Below are 12,464 nucleotides of genomic sequence, written 5' to 3' on the forward strand. Positions count from 1 at the left end.
ATGTGTGGACTGTGGAAGGGAAAAAGCTTCCTCCAGGGCAGCTGCTGGGAGAGATCCTGCTGATTGTTGGATGTTAGAGTGAGAACCCATTAATGTGGGTTTATTCCCTCTATTTAGCTTAGAAATGGTGCTTAGTTGATGAATCAATTAATTAATGTTGTCAAGATTGGAAAGTTCCTTGTCAGTGCTCACATAGAACCATGGCTGCAGAAGTGCAGGGGTCTGGTTTCTGTGCTCCTTTGGAGCTGGCAGAAAATCACTGCATTAATTCTGGCTGATTTATGATGCTGGGAAATTTTATGGTCAGGAAAGCTGGGAAATAATGTTATTGGGAAGATATAACTGGGATTAGATTTCAAAGCAACGTTTGGGTATATTGCTGCTGCTGCAAAAGCTCCAAGGTGCCAATTGGAGATAGTCCAGTTGCAACTTGTAGCAGATTTCCATTTCTGAGCCAGTGACTGAGCCACTCAATGCCAGGATCAGCCACAGAACACACCAAAAAACGCTGCTGTTTATGTGAAGAAGAGGCTTTTCCTTATGTCACCTTTCCTGATGCCACTCCATGTAGCTCTTCACATAAACAACATCCAATTTCCACTCGCCCCAATGCAATGAGCACTTCCACAATGACTCCAAGAAGGATCTAGAACCACCAGCACCCCTCAGTGAATGGTTCTGTAGTGCTTGTGGCTGCATCTGTTACTCTGAGAGCTGCAGGCTCAGTTTTGGGGTCATGGTCCCTGAAGTGTTGTGGTTCCCTGTGTGCTGAACATGGTGCATTTCAGGATGTGCTGTCCAGTGCTGTGGGCTTGGAAGCTCAGGCACCTCCAGTTTATTTCTGTTGTGCTCAGAGCAGGGTTGGGGCAGTGGTTGCCCAAGGCACCACTTTTGCACAAAATGGACATGGCAAATACAAATTCATAGAATTGCAGAATTGGTAAGGTTGGAGTCCAACCATTCCCCCAGCACTGCCCAGGGCAGCACTAACCCCTGTCCCCAAGTGCCACATCCATGTGGCTTTTGGGGACTCCACCACTGCCATGAGCAGCCTGTGAAGGGCTGGACAACCCTTCCAGGGAAGAGCTGGTTTTATGGCTTTGCTACTTCAGGAGTTTTAGGATTCTGAGGGTGTCTTAATTCAGGCTTTTTTGGGTTCTAATGGAGCTTAATGAAGTCCCCTTGACAATTTCTCTATTTTTCTGTCTCCTTTGCCAGGTAACTCTGTCAGGAAGGAGGGGCAGAAGCTGTGTCCCACTCTGGGGAGGCTTTGGTGGGAGACACAGCAGAGTTCTGTAGCAACCATGACCTTATTCCTTCTTTAGCCAAGGGAAACAGCATCTCTTCAGAGCATTCAGGGAGATCTTCAGGCTGCTGAGTCAGTCAGGAGGAGAGATGGGGGCTGGTGAGGCTGAATGCCTGGGCTGGATTCCTCCTTGAATCCAACTTCCTTTTTGGAGCTGACATGGACTTTGGAGGTGGTTGAGCTCCCTGGCTGCCCCCTTAGCCATGGTCTGAAAAGTGAGTGTCCCCTCTGGCTGCTCCCAGGCCTGGCTTGTTCTTTCAAACCAGGCAGCATCCTGCTGGTGTGTTAAACATGGCTTGTGGGGAAAATACTGGTGCACAAAATGCTGGGTTTGTATTGGTTGTGTTTCTTTCAGCCCCTGAGCAGGGAGGACAGTCTGCCTTCCTGCTGGCACTTGGATCTGGGATGTCCTGCTGCATTCACTGCCTTCTCCTGAGCCTCATTAATCCCAGCTCTGGCAGCACGTGCAGAGCTGGCACATGCACGGCTCACAGGGGAATTCTGCTTTTATCAGTTCTGCTCTGCCCTTTGTGCATTGCAGTCACATGCCAGCAGCACTTCCCCTGGGGATGAAAGCAAGGGCTCATTTCAGCAGCAGGAATTTTCCTGCAAGACCTTCTGACAGAAAGGCTAAGCTCTGTGTGTGTGCTGGGCTGAGGTATTTAGGGAAGCAGGTCTCCAACCCTATAACTCCTCTCCCTGCTTTGTGCTCATTTCTTTTCCAGGATCACAGAATATCCTGAGCTGGAGGAACCCACCAGGATCACCCAGCCCAGCCCCTGTCCCTGCCCAGCCCCCCCAACAATCCCAGCCTGTCCATCCCTGGCAGCGCTGTCCAAACGCTCCTGGAGCTCTGGCAGCCTCGGGGCCGTGCCCATTCCCTGGGGAGCCTGGGCAGTGCCAGCACCCTCTGGGGGAAGAACCTTTCCCTGAGCTCCACCTGAGCCTGCCCTGGCCAGCTCCAGCCGTTCCCTGGCTCCTGTCCCTGGTGATGCAGAGGAGGGATCAGAGCTCTCCTTGTCCTTCCCCTCACAAGGAACATCTGCCTCTCCCCTCAGTCTCCCCTTGCCCAGCTGGCCAGACCAAGTGCCCTGTTTGTGACCATGAGTAGTAAAGAAGGAATGGTGTTGGAGTTCAGCCAGCACAGCTTCTGCAGGCTCATTCAGCAGGGGGATCATGGCTTGGTGAGTGCACAAAGCAGCACTTGGGGCAGCTCATGCCCAGAGCAGCCCCTGCTTTGTGTTGCTCAAGTCGGGCTGAGGCAGTGGCAGGGCTGAGAGCAGAGCCTGGCTCTGGCTTCCAGCTGCTCCTCGAGCTGGGTGATGCTGGCTCAGCTCTCTCTGAAAGGGCATTAATGAATCAGACCTGCCTTAGGCACTGAATACAATGGAAAAGAGTTTCTGTTCAGATACTGAATGCACCTCCTGGGCAAATCTTTGGGTTCTGATAGAAATGATTTGGAAGTCACCTTGTAGGTCATTGTTCCTCAGCTCCTGGTCCCTGTCCTGGGGCAGTGCTAGTGCTGGCAGGGGAGGTGCTGCATTCAGGCAGCTCAGGGTGGGAGAAGCTGAATGTGCAGCTCCAGGGACATGCTGTGTGTGCATCCCCTCTGTGGGGTGCTCCTTCCTCCTGTGTAACAGCACTCCCCTGTCCCTCTCCTCTGCAGTGAGTGACATTCAGCTCTGTGTCACCAGGAGCTTTTCCCTGTCCACTGTTGTCACTGCTGTGCAGGTACAGCACTGGCACAAACCATCTCCCTTTGTTCTCCTCTTGCCCAACACTTGTATTTCCACGTTTCCCTTAACCAGGACATGTCCCCTGTGAATTTGGGCCTGGTATTACAAGAAGTGCACAATCCCTGGGGTTTTTTCTGCACTAGACCTTTGGTTGTTAACATGGATTTTGCTCCTGGCTTCAGTTTGTTTTCCTCTTCAGTTTGCAGGTGCTCAGTGCAGCTCTGTAGGAATCCAGGGATGCTGTCAGAGGGGATGTGAGTGCCTGGCAGGGGCCTGAGCCAGCACAGGCTTCCCTTGGCAGCCTGCCCATGTTTGTGGAGCTGGGAAGTGCCCAGGACAGAACCAACTGCAAGGAGTTGTTGAGAAGTCCCATGAGGCAGTGATGGCCTAAAGCTGTAGGGAGAAGGGGAAAAAAATTCCCATTTCTATCTTTCAGGAGGTCAGGTGGTACCTGGAGAAAAGAGGGGCTCAGGTACATTTGTCCTTTTTCAGGATTTAGTTTGCAAATTCCAGGAATGCTCCTGCTCAGGGTGTTGGAGCTGGAAGAATCAGCTTTGTGGTTGTGTATAAATGAAACATAATTTAGTCAGGCAGCTTATGGGAGGTCCTTTTACATGCAAGAAAAGGACTTTGATTCCCATCTTGCTTTGGGATCAGTGAATCTATTGGAGATCTGTGGCTGTCACATTAGTGGGATATTGGCAGGGACTCTGTGGATGCAGGAGGAGGGGATGACTTGCCAATAAAAGTAATAATGATCTTTTGTTTCATTTTGTTATTCATGCAAAGGCATCATGCAGCATAGTAGGAACAAATCCAGAGTATTTATGGATGTGTGAATCAGGAGAAACAGTTAAAGGGATGGAATCCAGTCTGGAGCTACTCATGGCCTGTTTAAAATTGTTCTCGAAGCAGGAAATACTTTAAGGTACTTGTTGTGCTCTAAGAAAGGCACCTGATGTGGGCTGTGTGCAGAGAGCAGGGGTGCAGGGAGAGGTCTGCTCCTTGCTGGAATATCAGGGCTGAGGCAGTGGGAAGTGCCAGGCATGAGCAGCAGAGCACAAAAATAGCTGCACTCTAAAACAATGGGCAGGATAAAAGTATAATCCTTTAATTCAGGGCATCTTGTGAGGAGAAGAGTAGAAGAGGGGAATGGGAATTTAGAGAGGAAAGTGAAATGAGCTGTTTTGTGGTCTTGGAGTGCAGCAGCACAGATCTGTCATTGAAGTCATTTACACCCAGTGTAACCACGAACCTGTCCCAAAGCATTTCAGCAGCTGGAGGGGATTTATTTGGATGGAAAGAATGTGTTCAGCATAGCTTGGCCAAATGACACCTACGGTGGACTTGGCAGCTGTTAGCAAGTATTTATAGGATGTAAACAGCAAGGGGAAAGAGGATGGAAATAGAGCAAACTGTGGGGGACAGAAAATGGGATGAAAAAAGGAAAAGGAGGATTTTTTTTACTGCTTTATGGCCTAGACTGCAAAGCATCCAGCCAGGTGATGAACAATCAAAAATACTTCTTATTCACTGGACAAAGCATTTGAAAGCAGAGGCTGTAGCTTTGGACTGCTTGCAAAGGCAATTCACCTCCACTGCAGTGTTCTGTGTTCTGTAATGTTCTGTGGGATGGACAGGGATCCCTCTCCCACTAGGGGATAAAAGATCAGATTTGATGAGATGTTCATAGGATCAGCTCAAGTGTTCTACCTCTGCTCTCCCATTTCTGATGGTGAGGAGCAGTGAGTGCTTCAGAAACGAGTGTTGGCAGCAATTGGGAGCTTCTGAGCTTCCTGAACGCCAGCTTGCACCTCCCATTTTCATGTTCAGTAGCCACTGGCAGCCTGGTACCTTTGATTCATCCTTTCCACATTTAAATCCATTTGTGGTTTGACCTCTCCAGCATGTGGTAACAGTGGCTTCCCCAGTTTGTGCTCTATGTACACCTGTCTGTAAATTCTTTCCTTTCCATTAAAATCTCTGCATGGTGATATCATTGCTGGCCCTGCATGGTTCCCATCAGTCAGGATCTTCTCCAGTCAGTGATTCGAGTTTACTTTCTCCTCTTGTGAAGTCCATCCCATATTCTGGTCACTTTTTGTGCTTCTCTCTGTAATTTTTTAGTTCTTTTCTTTTTTGGGTGAGAAGTCTGAGCTTGCTCACGGTTTTCCAAATGCTGGCCCATCCTGGATATTTTCTATTTGTTTTCATCTATGTTTTATATTTTATTCTGATTTCTTTGATTTGCCACTTGAAGTTGCACTGAACCTTAGGTTAGTGTTTTTCAGAGAATATCCCCAGGGGTTCCCAAATCTGTGTGAGCAGAACTGGATAAGAATTGGTTGCTGCAGGGGCGTTGCTGCTTCTGTTTTCCTCCTGTCCTATCAGCACTGAGGTTCATCTCTTGTTTAGAGACTCTATTGTTGCTCAGAATTCCTTCTGCACTTGAAATCAAGGAATATGTTTACTCTCCTGAAGGAATTTGTGAATCCTCAAAAGTTGCCTTCTTGTCTGCCCCTCTCCTCAGTTTGTGTGCAGACTCAACCTCTGCCCTTTCATCATTGTTTGTCTCTGCTTGCTTTTATTTCCACCTTCAAATTCATTATTATTCCATGTGGTGCCCCCTCCCAATAGCCCAGGCTGGCTCAGTTTCTGTGGAGAATCACTGGGAAAGAAGCTCATGGGCAGGGCTGTGAGCTCCAGCCTTTCCTGGGAGCTTTGGGGGGACCCTGGTAAATCTTCGCTGACATTCCCCTCGGCCATCCACCAGCTCAGCTCTTGGCTGCTTTCATCCCCCTGCCTTTCCCTCTGATCCAGGCTGCGTGGTCGTGTTCCCTGGGATCCTCTGGGAGTCTCTGGGAGGATTCCTGCATTCATAATGTTTGTTCCTGGCACTGGGGCTTGTTTAGCAAGGGATTGGCAGCTCAGCTGGCACGGGCTCGGCTTCCTTGGAGGCGCCATTCATCACCAGCCTTTGCACCCCTTCAGTGACTCTGACTGACAGTGGCTTTTGTTTTTTTGTCCTTTCCCTCCCTCCCTGGGCACAGGGGCTGCTCCCAGGTGGGCATTATCCGAGCTCTGATCGAGGCTGGGATTCCTGTGGACATGATCGGGGGCACGTCCATCGGCGCCTTCATGAGCGCCCTGTACGCCGAGGAGCGCAGCTACAACCAGATGAGGATCAAAGCTCGCCAGTGGGCCATGGTAAGCACTGAATGCTGAGCTCCCTCCCTTGGGAATGCTGAATTCTGCAGCAAGGCCCAGGCACAGCAGGGCATGAGGAAAGTGCAGCCTCCTGAAGTTCAGTGCCACAGAACAAGCCCTGCCTGGCAGTGATGGATCACCTGGAAAAGCTGCTCCATGCCCAAGGAGTCAGGAGGCAACTGCCTGGCTTAGCTCTGCACAAATCCTGGTTATGCTGTCAAGGCACAGTGATGTTGTTTAGGAGTGCTCACCTGTGGTTATCTTTGTTTTGTCTTCTCTTTTATGTGCTGGGACCAGTTTCCTTTCCAGCTCTCAACAAATGTGTTTCTCTTTTGTGTTATTCTCTCTCTTTCTCACATGCTGTCATGTGTCAGTGGAACTGAATGACAGAGGTAATCCTTCTCTAAATAACTTCCAAATGTTTCACTTCTGGTCCTGCCTGTGCCCTTCACAGCACTGGGACTCTTAGTCAGGAGAAATTCCTAACTTTCAATATTTAGTACAAACCAAAACTTATTTTCCAAGTTAACCCAAGTTTTGGGAAGGTTGTTTTTAATAGTGACTTTAGTGGGTGAGTTTATTTATCATGGAGTCAAAGACTGGTTTGGGTTGGAAGGGACCTTAGAGATGTCTCATCCCACCCCTGCCATGGGCAGGGACACCTTCCTCTACCCCAGGGTGCTCCAAGCCCCATCCAGCCTGGCCTTGGTTTTATTTATTGATGGGATGTTGGATGAAAACTGTCCCAGGTGACACTGGCTCAGACTGACTGAAGGTGACGTTATTTCTATTTGATGGTTGCAAGTTTCTGTTCTTCATATCAAACCCACATTTTCCTGTAGATTTTCCTACTGAAAATGAAGCTACATAAGGAATTTTATTATAGACAAGATTAAGAGTCTTAGGTCTTGGGTTTCAGGGGGAAATAGGACCCTGTCATTCTGTTAATGTCTTCCAAGGGTCTTCCAATCTGCCATGGGTTTGCAGTAAAAACTGTCTCTGGGAAGATGGATTGTATGAGGCACTAAAATCCAGATTGAGTCCCTGGGATGTTTGTGCTGTCCTGTGGGCAGAGCACTGTGGGACAGATTCTCCTCCCCATCACTGCTTGCCAGAAGAATATGGATTTTATGCTTTTTATTTAAGAACTGCCTGTGCCTGGCTTGGGAAGCACCCAAAACATAAACTGTTTATGATCTAGAGCAGTTTGCTGGAATCACAAACCAGGGGGAGGCTCAAGATTAAAGACATAAAACCAACTGCACTGAACTGTGTCAGACATCCCTTTAACCTTGCTGTCTCTGTCCCACCTTGTGCCTCCAGGGCAGCATCTGGTGGGTGCTGATGCATCCCCTGATGCTTTCCCAGCACTCTGGGGCTCGCTGCCATCTGTCCCAGCTCTTGGTTAAGCCACAGCCATGGAATTTTCCTCTGTGCATTTGTCCAGAGGATTCTCCTCTTGTTTGTCAGGTCTGCCCTGTGCAGGGCATGAGGCAGAGCTGGAGATGTTTCCTGGGCTTCTCAGGATTGTGTTCCCAGTCAGCCTGGAGCTTGCCAGAGCTGGAATCACAGTCACTTTTATCAGGAATAGTTAGAGATGAAGGCATTTCACCTGTTGATAAACTTATGAGCACAAATTGCAAAAGCTCAGAGAATGTTTCACAAGGTCATTTTTGGCCTGCAGCTGTTTCAGGTGTTGGTGCCTTGAAACCTGCAGATAAGTAATGGGAGAAGTGATTGTCCTCTGTTACAACCAACATTTCATCTTATTAATGAGGAATGGATTTTCCTGAGGACTTCCATGAGTGTTCTTGCAGGTCCATGTCCAACCCAGAAACTGTCTAAGGGTTTGAGGAGGACAAAAGCAAAGCCTGCTCTGTTTGAGCCCCCTCCCTCTGCTGCCAGCAGTGTCCAGGAGAATGGCTGAAAACTGAAGAGAACCATGAAATCCCCTCTCCAAAATCACAATGTGCAGAGCATTGGGGGAATTTGAAATCTTTTATCAGTGGCTGTTCTGAGGTGTTGACTCTTGCATGGTGTTCATGCTGAGCAGGGGGAGGGGAAGGAGCCCCAGTGGGTGGGAGACAGCCAGGAGGTCTGCTGGGGATTCTTGGGAGATCTGCTTGAAGGGACTGAGTGTGAGAGAGCTGAAATATCCCCCAGATAACCCCAAATTCCCATGTCCCAAATGAGACATTCCCTGCTGTCCCCAGAGCAGGAGATGCCCCAGAAGCAGCCAGGCACAAAGGCTGGAGCATCCCCTGCTCCAGGACCTGCTGCTCCTGCTCCTCTGGAGCTCTGAGCTTGGAAATGTCTTCATTGGGATGGATTAATTAACTCTGAGCTTTTCTTCTCTATCTTTTAAATCCATCAGACTGAGTGCTGTTTGTCCTGCATTTATTTCTCTTCTTGGTATTTTTAGAAATTGGCATCTCTCTAGCTGCACACTTGGTGTTGGGAAGGGATATTTTTAATGGGATGTTTTTTCTGCACTTAATGAAGCAGCTTAGAAATAAATGACTCTTGTCAAAATACAGGGGGGAAATATGAAAATTCCCAGTCAGATTAGTTACTATTTATTGTCTCTGTGTGTCTTCTGTACCTCTATTTAACCAGCAAAGCAAACAAGCCAAAGCTTCAATGGTTGCAGATTGTTGGTTTTTTTAATTGGAGGATTAATATCTCAAAGTAGAAATATTTCACAAAGATGGGATATACTTTGAAAGGAATACAGTTATAGGTGTGTGTGGGGCTAAAACACTGCTCCTGATGGGAATGAGGGCTGGCTGGGTGGGACACTGCCATCATTTGCTGCCTGTCACTGTCTGGTGGCACTGACAGCTCAAATAAATGTGGGGATTCTGCCCCTGGAATCAGGAGGTTCTGCCTCTGACCCTGCTCTGTTTGTGCACTGGGAGAGTCTGTACTTTAATGAGCTGATCTGGCCAGAAATTAGTCCTGATATCCAATTCTCATCCAGCCCTGAGTTATATTTTTATTTTATTGATTTAATATTTTTTCTCTGAATTCCTTTATTGAAACTTTATAGGTGAATGCTAAGAAGGCAATGCATCATCTTTTTAGTAGTATAAAAAATACTGGATCTGTTTGAAATTTTTGTTGTTGCATAAGTTTTCCCATAACCTTGGGGGTGTTTTACAGTCAGGAACATTGAAAAATCCTGGGATTATACTGGCTTTTCACACCAGTTTGCCACAATGCAGCATCAAAGAATAAAACAGCCAGAGATGAAAATTCTTCTTGTCCATCATCACATGTCTTTGTTCTTGTCCTTCTGCTCTGTGAGCAGAACCTTGTCCCTTCCTTGCTGAAGTTTTTTATACCCTAAGGTCACTTTAAAAATTATTTTGGGATTGAAGGTCTTTTTAAAAAGCTCAAGCTCATCTTGTAGCAGAGCTGTAGAAATGAAAGTTCATGAGAAGTTACTGAAGAATTGGGAAGAAATTCCTCCCTGTGAGTTTGGGCAGGGCTGGCACAGGGTGCCCAGAGCAGCTGTGGCTGCCCCTGGATCCCTGGCAGTGCCCAAGGCCAGGTTGGACATTGGGGCTGGAGCAGCCTGGGACAGTGGGAGGTGTCCCTGCCATGACAGGGGTGGGATGAGATGAGTTTTAAGGTCCCTTCCAACCCAAACAATTCCATGATTCCATGACCTGAAAGCACTGGCAGAGCTGGCTCAGGGCTGGGCTTCCCATCCTGGTGGTGTCAGGGGATGAAACTCTTGGAGCTGCTGGAGCTGATCCCAGAGCTCTGGTAGGAAGTGGAGCAGGAGGCAGCAGGCTCTGTGTGCCTCTGCACAGGGTGATCTTTAACTGAATTTATCTGGGCAACAGGAGGTGGTTGCAGCTATTCCTGGGAGGCTGAGGGAGGCTGTTGGCCATCAGCTTCAGCTAAAGGGCATCTTCCAGCTCTGAGAAATGAGAATATTAAGAAATAACTGTTAATTAGTAGTATTTTGTCCTTGGGCAAGATCATTGTCATGATCAGGAGAAATGTGGAGGGCTCAGCATTATAAATATCATTTGTAACAAGGGAAGCCCGATGGCTGGTGCTGAGTGGGAGAGATTTTTTTCTTCAGTATTAAATAAAGGGCTCTTTGTAGATGCCTCTTCCCCTGATTTAATCATCCTGAAGAGACCTGGTCCCTATTTTAGGTGCAGCACTAATTCCATCTCCCTCTGAAGCTGTGGGTAGCAGTCTATAGTTAGGTTGGCACAGTGTCCTCAGCACATCAAACCCAGAGTGAGGATGTGAATGAAGCTGACACTAAATCATTGGGTTTGTGCTCAGCCTTTTACATTCTCCCACATTTCCTGCTCCCATCCTTGTTCTTAATGATCTTTTTTTATCCTTGCACTTGTGTTCTCTGGGCACATCCCTGATAGGAATTTGAAAGCAGCTGGACATGTCATCCTGCTGCTGGTTAAATCACTGCCAAAGTAAAGCCAAGGCCAGATGTTGCTCACAGCTGCTTTAACAGCTGGCAGGTTTGAGGCTGTTCCATGTGTCTGCCTGGGAAGGATGCCCTGATCTCTGAGAAGTTGTTTGTTAAATTACAGAGAACATGTAGGGAGAGAAAATACTTCATCTCATGGAAATATTTCATCCAGTGAAACCCTATGTAATTTTAAAGGAATTAATTTTGTTTGATGGTCTTCTTTTACTTTTTGACTAATGTGTAATATATTAAACATTGAGTTTTATTAATGTTTATTAGGATTTGACAGCAATAGCCTGATTGTGGACAAATCCTATGGCCATAATGCCATCAAGTTTAGGGATTTTCATCATTTTCTCTTGTAGGTCAGTACATAGGTGTAAGAATGCTGTTAAAATGGAGAAAAAAGGAATTCATGAAAGCTTAATTCCATGATCTGTGTGTTAGAAGGGTTGGTATGCAGGGACCCTGTAGTGCTTTAGGAAACCTGATGTGGTTTGGTTTCCCTTGCTGGTGCTGAGAATTTGTAGCAGTTAAATGCTGCATCCATAACATGTCCCAGTCACTGACTTTGGAAATGCCAAATAATGGACCCTACTCCATAGAAAGTGTTTAAAGATCCATAACATGTGCTTGACTGAACCCTGTGGAGTCCCAGAGAATCCCAGGCATGATTTTCTAAGTGCTTCTGCTGAGGCAGAGAAAAGCTTTAAGTCTGGGAGAAAAATTAGGTGTGATCCCCAAATGAGAAGAGATGGATGAAGCAATTCCTCTGCCATGGATTTGTGGTTTCCTTCCCACACCACTGACCCACACAGCTGCTGTGGGGAGGATAGTGAAGAGGAAGACAACTCAGAACATCTCTTTTTAATCAAGATATATAAAGGATGGAGCTGCCCCATCCATGGCCTTGTGCAAAGGCTGAGGCTCAGCTGCTCTGGGGCTCTTTTGGGGCACAGGGGAAGCAATGCTCCTTCTTGCAGAGCTTTATTGCAGGGCTTGCTTCTGCTCTGGGGATTACTAAATGTCAATTTAACACAGGAGGAGCTCCTGGGTGTAGATTTTGCAGTTGTATTTCTGTCCCCTCAACACTTTCTGCACTTGTGATGCTTCCAGCATGTGGGCTCTGAACTCTGGAATGTGATATCTGGAATTGCAGCCTTAATGCACATATTCCTATGGATTCTGGCCTGTATTTACCTTTCAAATGCCTTTTTTTTTCTTTTTAGGTGATGAACTCGGTGTTTAAGACTATTCTAGACTTGACATACCCAATAACCTCTATGTTTTCTGGAGCAGCTTTTAACAACAGCATCAACAACATCTTCAAAGATAAGCAGATAGAGGTAGGTTGTTTATTCACCTTATGGATAGGAAATTATGTCCCTGTCTTCTGTTGGAGTAGAAATAGCTTTTTCCATGCTAATGTGGAAATCTGGAGCTGTTGGGTGGCTGAAAACGTGGTGAAACTGTGAATGTGGTGGTCCATGCCTGCAGGAAGGAGCCTGTTCTTTTTGGTGCATTTAGGAAACACAAACTGGAGATTATTTGTAGCTATTTCAGTTTGACAAAGGGATCTCATTGTCTGAGAGAAGAAGTGAAAATTGTGACACTGAAGAAGAACAACTGAGACTGCTTCATGATTATTTTTCTGCAAATCAGGTCTCAGAGACCCTCAGGGCACACCAGAGAAGGGCTTGAATTGGGCTGTGATGGGTTTGGCTTTTTGAATTTTAGTTTTGAAGCTGGAGTGAATTTT

The 12,464-nt window shown here is 47.1% G+C and overlaps 1 protein-coding gene across 2 annotated transcripts in view; it reads left to right on the top strand.

The window, feature by feature from the left end:
* Positions 1-12,464, top strand: part of PNPLA7 (patatin like phospholipase domain containing 7) — a 127,740-nt gene that overhangs the window by 92,208 nt on the left and 23,068 nt on the right. For both annotated transcript variants that reach the window (XM_033077574.2, XM_033077575.2), the window contains exons 27-28: positions 6,093-6,249; positions 11,935-12,051. In XM_033077574.2, the coding sequence (XP_032933465.1) occupies positions 6,093-6,249; positions 11,935-12,051 (274 nt within the window). The remainder of the gene's footprint in view (positions 1-6,092; positions 6,250-11,934; positions 12,052-12,464) is intronic.

The sequence above is a fragment of the Catharus ustulatus genome, chromosome 21 (assembly GCF_009819885.2).
Source record: "Catharus ustulatus isolate bCatUst1 chromosome 21, bCatUst1.pri.v2, whole genome shotgun sequence".
Taxonomy (NCBI): Eukaryota; Metazoa; Chordata; class Aves; order Passeriformes; family Turdidae; genus Catharus; species Catharus ustulatus.